This window comes from Colius striatus, chromosome 4, assembly GCF_028858725.1.
Source record: "Colius striatus isolate bColStr4 chromosome 4, bColStr4.1.hap1, whole genome shotgun sequence".
In the NCBI taxonomy this organism is placed as follows: Eukaryota; Metazoa; Chordata; class Aves; order Coliiformes; family Coliidae; genus Colius; species Colius striatus.
In genome coordinates, this window is record NC_084762.1 from 16,700,238 (window position 1) to 16,714,414 (window position 14,177).

A 14,177-nucleotide genomic window follows, 5' to 3' on the forward strand; every position below is an offset into this window, starting at 1 on the left:
TCTTTATCTCAAACACTCTTTTAGTACTTGTTAATTCATGCGCTCCTCACTACATTATACTCTTGTATGTGCGCAAGCTGCCGAATTCAGGTTTTTGTAGTGATGCTGTACTTCTTTCGTGAGCTTGTGGTATAGTGTGTGGGTGGAGTTGGAAAGGGAAACAATTAATTTGGGACTGAGCTTTAATACTTGACATTCTGCTTCCATCTGATAAGCAATATGAGTGGGATATCTTCAAGGAACATGAATCAGTTGAAGTCCATGCACAAGAGAGGTGGGAACAGTTGTGGCCAAGTAAATTTCCACTTGTTCTTAGGTAGCAGCTGGGGTGAGGAGGGTTGCATGAGAATGAAGAAATAGGGGAGTAGAAATAACCTGGAGGAGGACATCTGTGTTTAAATCAGCATGAGGGAAGACTTGATGGACAAATACAGTTGTGGGATGGTTTGGGGATTTTTTCTTCTTATTTTTCTGAACATGAGGTTATAGCTCAGAACTGACAAAGCTTTGGCAGTAGCAGTCTGCTGGTTCGTTCTGTTCTCTGCCCAAAAAATGATGCCCCCTGTTTTTTCTTTTTTTTTCTTGTTTTTTTGTTTTTTTTTTTTTTCCAGTCCAGATCATATCTTGAAAGAATTATCCTCTCAGAATGTTTTTGGCATTTTAATGTAACAGCTGGTCAAAAGGAACATGTAAATAGGCAGCATACTCTTTTCTAAAAAGTTAATTCTAACCGTGCCAGCTACAGACAGAGATTAGATTAGTACATGACTGTCCTGATCCCAACTGTTGAGTGCTCCCCAGCCATGGGTTGTTACGTATAGAGTAGGGGAGATACCCTTCTAGACTGTGAGCAAGAGCTCATGAGCACCTTAAACTTCCTTCACATCAAGGCACTAAACTGTGGGTCAAGATGATAGGGATTTATTCCCAGCTTTGTCAATCACTCCCTGGAAGATTTGGCAAAAGGGTGAGGGTGTACGGAACAGCAGCTCTCGTCTCTCCTTTCACTATTGGAAAATATATACATCAAAACTTATCTTGGCAGGAATATGCAGACTCTGGTCACTTTTGAGGGAACAGCTTGAAATTTCTTGTTATGTTCTACCAATGTTGAAAGTTGGTTAAAAACAGAAGAGCTTTTGTTTGATTCATTTTTCTTTTGTGTTTAAATTGGTTTCAGTATAGTAGGCTATTAATTTCAGCTTTAGCAGAGCAATGTACTTTTTCTTACTCAAAAACTTTCAGCTGTGTTTTGGGCTACCTGTGGCTGAGCAAACTTCCCTTCTTCTGAACTCCATGGCCACGGGGTGTTCTCTGTTATCTGTTTGGCTCCGTTGGGTTATGAAATGAAGCAGGTTATTCTCCTGCAGCTTGGAAGAGTATAAGTGGAATACACATCCCTCTTCAGGGTAGCAGAACATGCCCTTTCTTGAGGGATACTATGCTGCCACCTCCTCATCCCCATTGTATTCCTGCGAAAGTTCACTTTTGCCAGCAATCTTAAACCTTTTTATTACTGAAGCTTTTCCAGGCTGAACTGAAGATGACTGTCTTTTGCTATGAATGGCATGAAACACACTTTGATTTTAATGTTAATGCCCTTTTTTTGTGGAGAGAGAAGACTTGTTTTTAGATTGAAGTTTCCAAAGTCATAGTGGTCTGTGCTTTAGCAATAGGTGTGCTTGGTGGTGTTTAATTAAAGTCAGGAGCTGTTGGTGTGGTATGCTTCAGTTGAATAATCCAGCTTCGAAGGAGCTTAATATATTTTTAGTTTATAGCCAAAGGGCAAAATTGAGCAGCATCTTTTTAGAAAAAAATAATTTTAAAACCCCTTTCAGCTGCTTATTCCCTTCTCTGTATTAATCCTCCCTCTCCTCTTCTGGAGTTTTACCACCCTTGTGAATAATGAATGAGCCTGAGGATTAAACTGTGTTTCTCCAAAGGAGACTACGCTGTCTCTGTAAAACAGCTAACCTAGTTTCAGTTCTGTGCAGCACTGAGAGATTTTTGCTGCTAATGGAAATAGTGCCTTTTTTTTTTTGTAATCCTTTGGCATTCCACGTGACTCCCCTGTAGCATGTCTGACCCTTATTTGCTGCTGAGCAAGTTCCAACCAGCTGCAACTCCCGCAAATCCATTTCATTCATTGCTAAAGGTCAGCGTGGATTTCTGTGTGTCTGGGAGGAGTTATCAGTATTTTATCACTTTCTCTTAAGGTCAATGACAGGAGTGCACCTACCTTTAGTGTCCTGGTCAGCAGCTTTATAGCCTTTAGCAAGCTGACATCTCAGTCTTGTTTCTTGAATGCTACTGTGCCCATGGCAGCTGCCCGTTCCCATTAGTGGGTAGGAGCAGCACAGTCTGGTTTGGGCACTGCAGACTGCTTCTGTATGCAGATTCTCTAAGGCAGCCTTTACTGAAAAGGGGAGGAAGGAAGAGAGAGGTCTTCTTTCTGTTGAAAGGGCACAGTCATGCCAGAGTTGGTTACTAAAGGATAAACAGTCTTGTTTTTCTGTTTCTTTGGAATTGCTTGTGGGAATTGTAGCCCTCAAGGTGCTTACAACGTGTATTCCTCTAGTGCTGCTGTCATGACCATATTCCCCTGAAAGAAACACAAATCCTATGCCCACAGAACTTGACTAGCAGGAATGGACAGTGCCTGTATTTTAACAGGTGTTACTCTCATCCTGGAAAAAGTCTTTTGAGGGAGAAAGAATGACTTCATCTCTGTGTTCCTTCAGTCCTTGCTGCTTGCGGCAGGACTGCTAAAGGTACTGACGAGGGCTTCTGCTGCTTTGAGGAGTAGGGGAAGGACATTCAGGAGCTACATAGGGGTCTGGCTGTCTCACTGATGCATCAGCAAGCAAGTACACAACTTTTAAAATTTAATTTACCATTAGCACTGCCTGTCTTTGGAATCTAAAAGGCAAATTACTGCTTGTTCTGTTCTTTGTGTTTGTGATTGGTGCATCTTTAGTTATCCAAATATTGAAAGAGTACTTCTTCGTATTTTGCAGTTGCTTTCAGGCTGCAAGTTCAAAGGAAATAGTGTCTGCACCCTAGCCAGCATTTAAACTACTGAAAAATTGACTGTTTTTTTTACCAATGACTTCTTTTAGCCATGTGAAGAGCAGCTGTACTCTCATGGTTTGTTGATGATGAATTCAGAATTCATTTTTCTGTGGAATGAGTATGGAAGTGATGTGGTTTGATATTGCTCTTACCTGTAGGTACATCGGTAACAATGCTGGAGGTACTGAGGTGTCTCAATAAGAGGATAGAGACATTTTTACATACTCGTTTTGTTGATGTTTTTGTTCATCACAGAATGGTTGGGGTTGGAAGGGGCCTCTAGAGATCATGCAGTCTAACCCCCTTGCTAAAGCAGGTTCACCTAGATCACACAATCACAGAATGGTGGGATTCATACAGATTCATGCATTCAAACAGATGTGTTCATTTGAAAACGCGATCAGAAGTTACGTTGATATAATGCTAGACTTCTGGTCTTTCTGCCAGCTGTTGTGAATTTGTTGCTTTTGACCTTTGCTTTATAACTATCATAACTGTTAAAAATAGATGTTATATTTATACTCCTGGACAAAATCTGCAGGATGTTTCACTGAATTCCCTTATGCAACTTATCTTTGCAGCCTGAGATTTCTTAACGCCTCTGCCAACAAACTGGAAACACTTCCTCCAGCTACTCTTTCCGAAGAAACCCACAGCATCTTGCAGGAGTTGTATTTGACCAACAACAACCTCACAGATAAATGCGTACCCTTGCTGACGGGCCATCCACACCTGAAAATCTTGCACATGGCTTATAACCGCCTGCAGAGCTTCCCTGCGAGGTAAGCACCCCCTTCCGCTGCCTCTGGCACACCCACGAGTGGGCATCGTGGGACCTTTCTGCAGCCAGAACTAACGTGCCCAGCAAGGTGGTGGTACAGGCTGTGCTTCCCCTGCAGTGATGCTGCGGTGGGTGGACTCGCCTGCTCTGCTCTCTTGCACGTTGCTGCCCTCTCTTGCTTTACACAGGAGAGCCAGTGCTTCCTGTTAGTTGGTGTGTTTTGGTTGCACTCGAAACTCCTTTTCAGCTGGAGTAATTTGATGTGACCGCAGTGTGCTTTTGAAGTCAACCAACAAGGTATTCTATTCTCCCTGGCTTGGTTGCTGTCCTTCACCTGGTAGGCTTCTCCTCACCAAATACCTGTGAGCACAGAAGCCTGGAATGTCCTCTAGAAATGGACTGAACTCTGCCAGGGAGAAATCCCCTCACTCTAGAGGGCAATTCTGCCTTGGCAGCAGTTTCTGTGCCTTTACTCTGCTCTATTTTAATCAGAAATCCTTCAAGTGTAAGACGTGCTTGTAAAGCTGGTGGGGAATGACCTTGGGAAAGAGATGACAATAAATAAAGGAAGAGACATCTCTGTCCTTGTGTGATGTTCTGAGCAGCTGGGCTTTCAACATTAAGGGGGAGGTAGGGAGGTGGATTAGGGGGAAGGACTGAGTGGGATGCTAGAAGGTGGAGGGGAAAATTTGGATTGAGAAACTAGGATTGAAAGAAAGGAGAAGAAAAGAGGAAAAGAGTGAAAGGGAGCTGGTGAGCAGGGAGGATGTAAACAAAGTAAGTCATTTGGAAAGGAGCGCTACCCAAACATTGACAGAAGCAGCACCCATTTTATTCCACAAGTGTGTTAGCATCTGATGTGAGGAGAGGTGACAGGCACTGCTGTGAGCAAGGACCAAAGTCTGCAGATTTATTTTCTTAAAATATTGAAAAGCACTGCTCTTATCACCACTCAAAATAAAATGTGTGTGTCTAATAAGGGAAAAATTCTTAAACTGTTGTTTTCACAGCAAAATGGCCAAGCTGGAAGAGTTGGAGGAAATTGATATTAGTGGGAACAAACTGAAAGCCATTCCGACCACCATCATGAACTGCCGCCGTATGCACACTGTGATTGCTCACTCCAACTGCATCGAAGTCTTCCCGGAAGTCATGCAGCTTTCTGAAATAAAGGTAAGGAATCGATACGCTTTGAAGGAACCCAGTGTAAGGTGACTTTACCAATTCTGTCCAACCCTCAGATCTCTCCGTGCTACAGGACAGTATATTCTCAGAAATCATAGATAACTGACAGCTGCTTTCTCCTCTGAGGTCATATGCAAAATACTCTGCGCTGAGCTGTTTCAGTAGAGTGGAAGGACAGCCTCAAAATCTGGTTGTACGCTCCCCTTCGCTAGGTCCTGTCTCCTCTGACAGAGCAGTGTAAATTGTCTCCCTGTGACAATCTGTTACTGTACAACTTAAACATTTGGCAAGGGCTATGCCTGACTCTTGCTGCTGTGGCAATTGGTTGATTGGGTAGAAATAGACCTTATTTAGACCATGTGTTTAAAAACTGCTGAAATTGCAAAACAAGATAGCCTCTGGGGACAGAGATAAATTCCAGGAGTGCAAGATTTGAGTATTTGGGCAAGCTACTTCAGTTTTGCTCATGGCAGTCATATTTTGCACAACCAGAGGAATGCTTAATCTGTTTTTTTGTATCTGTTTCCAGAAGTAACTCTGTACTTCTCCTAACACTTCTTTTTGTGGGGCACATTCTTTGCTTGCCCACACTGAAGAACACTACTGTTTACCTTCTGTGACTCAAGTTCCTACTTCTTGCCTGGCTACAGCGCAGAATATTTTCTGCTGCCTGCTGTTTCTGCTGGGCAAAGCTGAGACAGGGTTAACCCCCAGCATACAAATCTTGTGATAGGACAGGAAATCTGTCCTCCTGGAAGACTGAGAACTGATTACCCATTCACACACCCAAAACAGCTTTTTTGGATGCTCTGTGTAAGGTTGGAAGACTTATGTTCCCAGGCTGCCGTGTGTGCCTCTGTGTCTGGGGTCAGGCAAAACTACAGGAGAAGTAATTCTGTTGGACAGCATGTACGTGTAAAGATGAGTTTTGTGGTTTTAGCCAGGAAATCTCAAACTAACTTGTGAGTTTTCGAATACTCCTCCCTCTTTGGAACAATGGCCAGAGGAAGCAAAGGGCCATTTGGAGTCAAGCAGAAGCAAAGCCTTTTTTCTCAGAGGAAGAATTGGGGTGGGGGAGCAAGGCACTGCACAGTAAACATTTCTTTAAAAATGTGAGGGTGGTGTTAAGCAAATAAAATTTTAAAATTAAGAAAAAAGGAGGCTAATGTAAACAGGGAACAATCAACTTTTTCCTTTTGTTCTTGTGTTCTGGGAAAAGCAGAATGTCTCATAAAAGCATCACTATTTTAGAGTTCTGCTCTGCCACAATGCTTAGCAGCAAAATGCTCTTGGAAGACCTGTCATTTTTTTCCTGCTGATTCCCTGATTATTGAGTTCTCTTTAGCAGCCAAAAGAGGCACATACATCACTAACTGCTGGAACTGCAGAAATAGCATGTGTGGCTTCGTCTGAGGGGGCACAGTGCTTTGGGAGTCCACCTTTGTGGCAGGAAATTGCCTGGTCATTACTCAAGCTTGGTTTGACTTAGGTGAGAGGAGTTCATATAGCTGCCAGATGGGAAGGTGCCTTGTTGGGCATAGGGTGATTTCTCTAGGTCAGAGTTTGGAGGTCAAGCTTATGCCACCTCCCTGCATCTCGTACTTAGCTTAACCATTCTCCTTCCTAGGTACATGAGAGCATTTAAAGTGTGACAAAGTAAGTTCAGAATTTATAGTTTAAGTATGGATTTGGTTGTTTGATTACATAACCTCGCTCACAGCAAAGCATAAAGTTGTACAGCCTCATGTCACCTCTCTGATTATATTATATTTGATGGTTTATTTTAACTGAGGTGGCATTCAAACACTCTGAACTTCTTGGGAAATCTGTCACCTGAGGTAATGACTGTTTTGCTTTTGTATTTAATTAGCCAGAGAGGCTGACATGTTATGTTTTTGGAGTCAGTGATACTGGAACAGTTAGTAGCAGCAGTTACTATGTTGTCTGAAAAAAATTCAGAAGGAAAGCTGGTATAAATGATGGTGCTTTTACACTTGCATTAACTCCAGGATTTCCAAACAGGGTCACTTTACTGATACAGTTGTCTCTAAGCTTTTTTTTACATATTACAGTCAAGTCTACAGAACTTATGTGTTGTCCTCTGTGTTAAAAAGCCCTGTCCTGTCTCTGATATCTTCTACATATTGTTAATGGTTTTTATTGTATTTTATGACAATTTATTCTATGCCCACTGAAGTGTCTTCTGTGAATGGCCGAGCAGATGGAAGCACGTACACCTGAGTCAGTGCTCCAACAAACCCTTTCAGCTGTTGTTTGACTTCAACTTCCTTGCCTTACAAAATAAAAAAGGTCACTTGTGAAAGTATTATCCAACACCTTGCTGTTCTTTCTCAGTCAACCAGTTGAGTGGTCCTTGCTGCTTGAGGAGTACTCAGCAATCCAGACTTGCTTTTCCCACCTAGGACCTGACTTTGCTTGTATTGACTGATGAGTTGCTTCCCTTCCATGGTGGTCTTGCTGGGCTGCTGTGGTGAGAGCAATGTAAAGTTTTCTTGATGCAGTTTTTGGTCACACTTACCTTTCACAGGAGCATTACCTTGTCATACAAAATAACTTAAGATCTAGTAGCAGTATCATCTTAAAGACTGAACTCATCATCCTTGGTGTTTTTTTCTGCTAGTGAAGTAAGTTAATATCGATAGGACCACCTTCAATCGCAACTGGAGATGACTCAATTCCCTTCCCAGTTACAGAACTGTGTAAGCACATGCTGAATGTCCAACCCTGCCCTCCAACAGCCCTGTCTGGAAGCAGGAGTTGTTCTTCTGGTGCTGCGTGAGTGGGGCTGAGCCAGCCTGCATTAAAACCAATGTGAGAGGACATGGGGATCAGTTCAGAAAAATGCTTTCCTGCTTGCCTGGGGATGAGAAATAAGGACTACATTTCATACAGATCTGCAGAAGGTCCCTCTTAGCCTCTTCTTCAGATAGTACAAATAAGAAATCCTAACCTGATATATAAGCAGCCTTCATTAGGGCCTGGGGACCCAGGGATCTGCTGCAGTGTCACTGTCTTTGGCATATTGGACAGCTAATGAGAACAATGAAATTACTTTGCTGATTTTTGTACTTGTTATTCCAGCATGCTCTTCCATCAAATTCATAGTGGCATTGAGGTGTTGAACACAGCAAGGCCTTCTGGCAGCTTCTTTAATCTACAAAGTAATCACTATCTGTCTGGAAGCGGCAAGGAGATGCACAGAGGACAAAAAGCTCCCTGCAATAACTATTCTGTTAAGCTTTCTACTGTTTTATTTGTGTGACAGATTTAAACTCCGATTTCCTTTGCAGACTCAGATAATGTCAGCAGTTTCTTCTTCATAGATAACGACTTCTGTATTGGACAACCTCAGGATTCAAGATCTGGGTCAGAAGTTTGTTAGATTTTTCTCTTTTCCAGATTTTACTGGGTTATTTTATGCCTCTTCTAGCTCAGAAACCAATTTCTTTGAGTAAACGTTTGAAAATGCAAAGTATCTCATTTATATCGATGGAAATTACATAATAGTCAAAATGTACAGCTAGGAAAAGCCTTCCCCTGCCCCTTTCAGTTTTCTGTTTTATTAAAGTTTAGGAAGTCTTTCTGTTCTTGCAGGTAGAAAGTAGAAAAATGCTGTTTCCGAACGATGCAGGTATTTCTTCTGTCCTCTGTAAAATACAAGCCTGCTCTGTCCTCTCAGAAAAATAGTTTTTGGCAATCTTTCGTGAATGCTACACTAGTTGTCCTGTAATAGGATTTGGAGCATTATTTTTGTTCTAGAATGCTGTATTTTTCCTTGTGTATCAAGTTTCATCTGTATATACAGCTTTAAACAATGTTTGTTAGGGGATCTTGTCATTCCAGTACACTTGTTCTAGTTAATTTGTGCTTAGCTGGTGGATAGCCAGCAAGTTTCCCTGCTGTTGTGTCATTTTTTTTCTGAGATATTTGAGCTTTAATTTTTTTTAACTCGTTTAGATGGACTTCATAAATGAACCTGCTTCTGCAGGGGGGTTGGACTAGACGATCTCTAAAGGTCCCTTCCAACCCCTACCAGTCCATGATTCTATGATACTAAAACATGAATCCAGCTAAGGTATGACATGAATTAAAACCATGTTTAAAAAATACTCCAATATTTTTTTCCTTTCCTTCTGTACTGCTCCTTCCCTCCATATACATTCATAACCCTACTTATTTTAATATCCCTCAGTAAATACTGAAAGCCTGCTCATACTCATGCTGGTTTAAACTTACTTTGGAGGAGGAACTGCTATACCAGTGGCTTAGAAGCTTCAACTGTATTTACCTCCACTTCCTTTATTAAAAGACTGATCTCGTCAGTGACACTTTTTTCTTACATACTTGAAAATACACTGACTATCTTTGTTTCTGTGAAGAGCTGACAAAGCTTACTAATTTTGTAACAAGATGACACCTGGCCAGAGATGGAAATGGAGGGAACATATTTCTAGGTGTCCCAGACATCTGGTAAGATGGCCAAATGCCACATGAATTCCTTTTTTTAAGAACTGCTTATTTGAATGAATGATCTTAGGTCTTGGTTGCAGCCTTTATTGTTCATGAAACATGCATGACTACATTTAATCAAAATGTGGATGTTCTTGCTGACAGATGAATTCTCTTGCTTATTTATTTGGCTACTTTCCTTTTGCAGTGCGTGGACCTAAGCTGCAATGAACTGAGTGAAGTCACGTTGCCTGAAAACCTGCCTCCAAAACTACAAGAGCTGGACCTGACTGGAAATCCCAGATTAGCCTTGGATCACAAAACCCTGGAGCTGCTGAAGTAAGTTACTTTCCAGAGCGGAGAGGGGGTAGAACGACTCCTGTCATTGAGCCAGTGCAAAACCACAGTACGTGGAAGTGTAAATCTCTTCAGGAGTGTGGCTCCCTGTTGTCAGGGTATCAGGAAGTACGAGATTATGTGGATAAGTCAGAAATTGGTGTTTCATTGAAGAGAATGACTTTACCCTCTTCAGTGCAGTTGCTTTCAGCTGGAACTCCTGAAGGCATCTGCCAGTCTGGTATAACCACTGTTGGGCCAGTGTCATCTCCATCTTATATATGACATTAGATTCAACCAAAGCACTTGGTTTATTCCACTCTTGAGATGCCAGTGGCTGCTTACTGGATTAATTTTTTACTCTCATTCACCTGCTTGGATCTGTCTTCACTGTTGCACTGCTTTTTGCCTCTTTGCATTCAGTTTCTTGTTACCCTTCATACCTCTCTGCTTTTGTCCTAGAAAAAAAATCCAAATCTCATATTTTTAAACGTCTCCTGAGACTCTGAAACCTCTCCCACTGTGCTTACAGCAAAGTTGCTTTGGGACCCTCTTGTTTCCTTCCTATCTGATTCCTTCCCAGAGACTTGTTACCCATAACTGAAACTTGCCATATGCCTTATGCCTCTTCTGTGCTAGTTTGGGAAGCTGTTGCGCTAAACCAGATCATCTGTGGACAGTGCTACTGCCTTGAGCTTTCCTTATATCCTGAAAAGAACTGCACCAGCTCCTACTTTCTTTAAGTCTCTTTCATCTTTAAATATTGAAGGATTTCAGGAAGGGCTGATTTACTTTTTAAGACTTGGACCAATTGCTTCGTGTTGTTTGCTTTTAAATGGTTAAGATCAGGTGCTGGAGTAGTAGACCTCAACTGGAGGAAGGAAAACTGACAGTGTGAGTTTGCTTTCAGCTTGAATCAGCAGATTTTATCAAATTTAAAAGGGAACTTGAATACTGATGAGTTTTCACAGATGAAAATCAGAGTTCATGTTCTGCAGCAGACAGTGAAAAAAGGAGTGTTCTCTCTTAAGAGCTGTTTTATTGCATATAGGAAACCCTCCTGAAGAGCCAGTGTGTCATGTGGCTCTGGCTCATGGTGAAAGAAAAATAAATATTAGAAAGCTAATTGAATTCTGTTGAAATTTTGAGTGAAAGATTAGCTTTTCATGTGTATAACCCAGCAGACAAGATGGGCAAGCCAGTCTCTTGCCACTTGAATGTTCAGGTATCATGCCCTATAGCAGCATTGTACATGTATGAGTCCTGAGTAGAAGAGTAGTGTGGCCCAGTTACATGCCATATTTTCACTGACATATGCATTGTCTTTAATCCACAGAAACCTTTTTTTCTCCCTTATGTGTGTGTTTTGTTTGGCTGTTTGTATTTTTTAATAAATTATTCTTAAGACCTCTGATCTGTTCTCTTCCTTACTGTTCATTAGCCACAGTTGGGTGTTTCAGGCCTCCTGAGGGGCTGCTTGGTTTCTGGATTGCTGTACTGTCTTCTGTGATATACTGCTATAATTGACTGTGAGGGAGAAAGTGCTCCTTTCACTTTGTGGCAGGCACAAAAATACTTGTGCACTTGGTACTTTTTATATCTTTCTTCTGCATGCAAAAGGCAGCTCTCCATCTGTGCCCTGGCAGGATTCAAGCAGGTAGTAGGTTAATATGTATTCTCAGTGCTGGTGAGAAGAAGAGTTCTGTCATGCATGCTTGCTTTTTTTAATATGTATGGTGATCTTAAAGGAGGATTGTATGCTTGGGAGGATGTTGCCAAGAGATTTATTGGGTGTAAGAATCCTCAGTAGTGATTACAATGAAATATTTTTGAAGAAAAAGATGGTGCTATGTAGGTTTTTAGGAAAGAGCATCTCATTCAGTTGTAGGAGTCATTTTAAATTGGGGTGGAAAATAAGCCATGCTGTCCAGAAGCCTTTACTCCATGTTCCCTGCAGTAGGATGTGCTGCTGGATATTGCTCCTTTCTAGTCACATGGTCTTATTTGCAGTGGTGCCACTGAGGAAACTGAAAGGAAAGCTTTTTGCACCACTGCTGGGAAGCCTTGAGACAGCTCTGGATCCTTGACCTGCCCAGGGACCAGGGTTCAGTCAACCCAGTTAAGAGAGAAACAAACAGAAAAACTTTTGTGATCCAAGTTCCTCTGCCCTGGAGGGGAAGTGCCTTGCATGAGAAGTCTGCAAAGAAACTGTTTGCTTGTGTGTGTAGTGTTCTGCAGGTGCAGACAGAATTCAGTTTGATTTGGAGTCAGATAATCTTTTCTAATTCTCCTGGCAAGATGTTTGCCTCTTGTTTGCCACACAGAGGGCTGCAAAACTAAGGGCTTTAAATACCAATGATTCTAATATGATTCATGTAGCTTGTTTGCTTTTAATCTACCCTCGACCATGTACATCCTGACTGTCAGCGTAAAAAGAAATGAAAGTGGATGTGACAGTACTTCAGGTTATTTGAGGAAGGCTGTGCAATGCCGAAAAGACTTTTCCGTGTGTTCAGGTCAGATGGGGGTTTGGATGGAGGAAAATGAATGCTCAGAGTGAACAGTTAGACCTTTCTGCTTGTGTCCTTTCATGACTCATTTTGTTCATGAAAGGTTCGGGTGCCTTTGAAGTGTCTGCAGCGTGTGGGGAACTCGCTTTCCCTGCCTTTGGAAGAGAGCAGTAGGGAGCAGGGGCGAGGTCATCTCTCCCCAGCAAAGCAGGGCTCTGAAGAGAAGGGTATAAACAGAGAGGGATGGGCCCTTTTAAAGTCTTTATTACTCTGCATGAGATATTTGAAATTCAGGCTAAAGGCTATGTTGGCAGTAAATTGGAGGGTAGAGGATCAAGGGCCTGAGGAAAAATTGGACTGCAGCACTGGGGAAGGCAGAACTGCCGTGCTCGCTGTTGGGACTGCAGGCTGGCTCTTGCAGGTTGCCGCAGGACCAGCACGGAGTGAATTTCTAATCTGGGGGCCTTTTCGTGGAAGGCTGTTGCTACACATTACTGCTTCTAATTTTTGGTTTTCTTTTTTCGTGTTTCTTTCTTGGGGGATGGTGTGGATCATAACAGATTTTGTTTGAATACAATGGAAAGGGGCAGAGACTCATTAAAATGGGTGGGGGAGAGAGGCCAAGTAAAAAAAATCACTCCCCTGTACCAGCTTTCATCAAGCTAGAGATAAATTTGCCTTGTATTCCTACCGGGCCAGGTTTGAAACAAATAGCTCAGGGGTGACTGTAGGGAAAGAAAAGCCAGCTAAGCGAAGCAGTGCAGCTGACACCCTCACAGAGGCACACTTACTTACCGCTTCTTTTGTTCTCTGTATACAGGCACATAAAAGTGACCCCTTTCGGATGTCCCGCTTTGTTTGCTTCTGTTAAATCTATTGCTAAGAGCTAGGGGGAGCGAAAAAGTGTTTTATCTTTACATTTGAAGTTGCTGGATAGTGTCAGCACTTCCATCTGTTGCATCTTTGCCATTTTCCTTTCTGCTTGCAGCAATATCCGTTGCTTCAAGATCGACCAGGCGTCGGGCGGCGACGCGGCGGGTGCACCGGCGGTGTGGAGCCACGGCTACACCGAGGCCTCAGGCGTCAAGAACAAGTACGGCCTGGCGCTGGTGGCGGGACACGAGCATCCCAGCACCAGAGCCTGACACAAAGGGACCCATTTTCTTCAGTGGGAGTTTTGAGGGGATGTTTTGGGCCTTACAGAGGCAGAGGCCACGCCATGACTTTGTGTTTGGCTAGTGGGCCCCAGCCTGGCTCTCCAGCCCCAGCTTTGGGCTTTGTTAGGAGAGTTGCTAAGATGCAAATGTAACAGGCGCATTTTGTCTATGCTCCAGTACTTGCAAAAGATCTGAGTGTTTAAAAGCATTTGTGTCTTTGCAAAGCTTCTTTATCTTCAACCAAAGGATGTTTACCAAGCAAATCAGAGATGCCAAAGGAAGAGGCAGAATGACCAAAACTTTGAATATTCATAGTACGAGGAGCTACTCTGACTAAGGCAGCACTTGACAAACAATGTACCAAGAGTCTGCTAGTCTCTGGTGCTGGCAATGTGATGAATCTTTCTTTGTTCCTTAAATACCTTTTTAGAAACCTTCTGCTACCCAGGTTTCTGTAGCAAGTGCCAGCAAGCCTTTACTTACTATTAGCTGATTTAAGGCACAGCTTGGACATAAGCATGTTAAATAATAAGGACGGCTTTTGGAGGAGCAAGTGCAGTTTAAACTGATGTTGTTTCAGAGACACTTTCCCCCCTATTTCTACAAGTTTGTATGTAGAAATTGTACTTGTTCATATGCTGAAAATGAGGAAGGAATCCTTGGGGC

General features: G+C 42.5%; 1 protein-coding gene across 1 annotated transcript in view; it reads left to right on the forward strand.

The window, feature by feature from the left end:
- PHLPP1 (PH domain and leucine rich repeat protein phosphatase 1) overlaps positions 1-14,177 on the forward strand; it is a 138,664-nt gene that overhangs the window by 117,769 nt on the left and 6,718 nt on the right. Inside the window, exons 11-14 of the mRNA XM_061995437.1 lie at positions 3,654-3,854; positions 4,864-5,026; positions 9,717-9,847; positions 13,343-13,447. Coding sequence (XP_061851421.1) covers positions 3,654-3,854; positions 4,864-5,026; positions 9,717-9,847; positions 13,343-13,447 — 600 coding nt within the window. The remainder of the gene's footprint in view (positions 1-3,653; positions 3,855-4,863; positions 5,027-9,716; positions 9,848-13,342; positions 13,448-14,177) is intronic.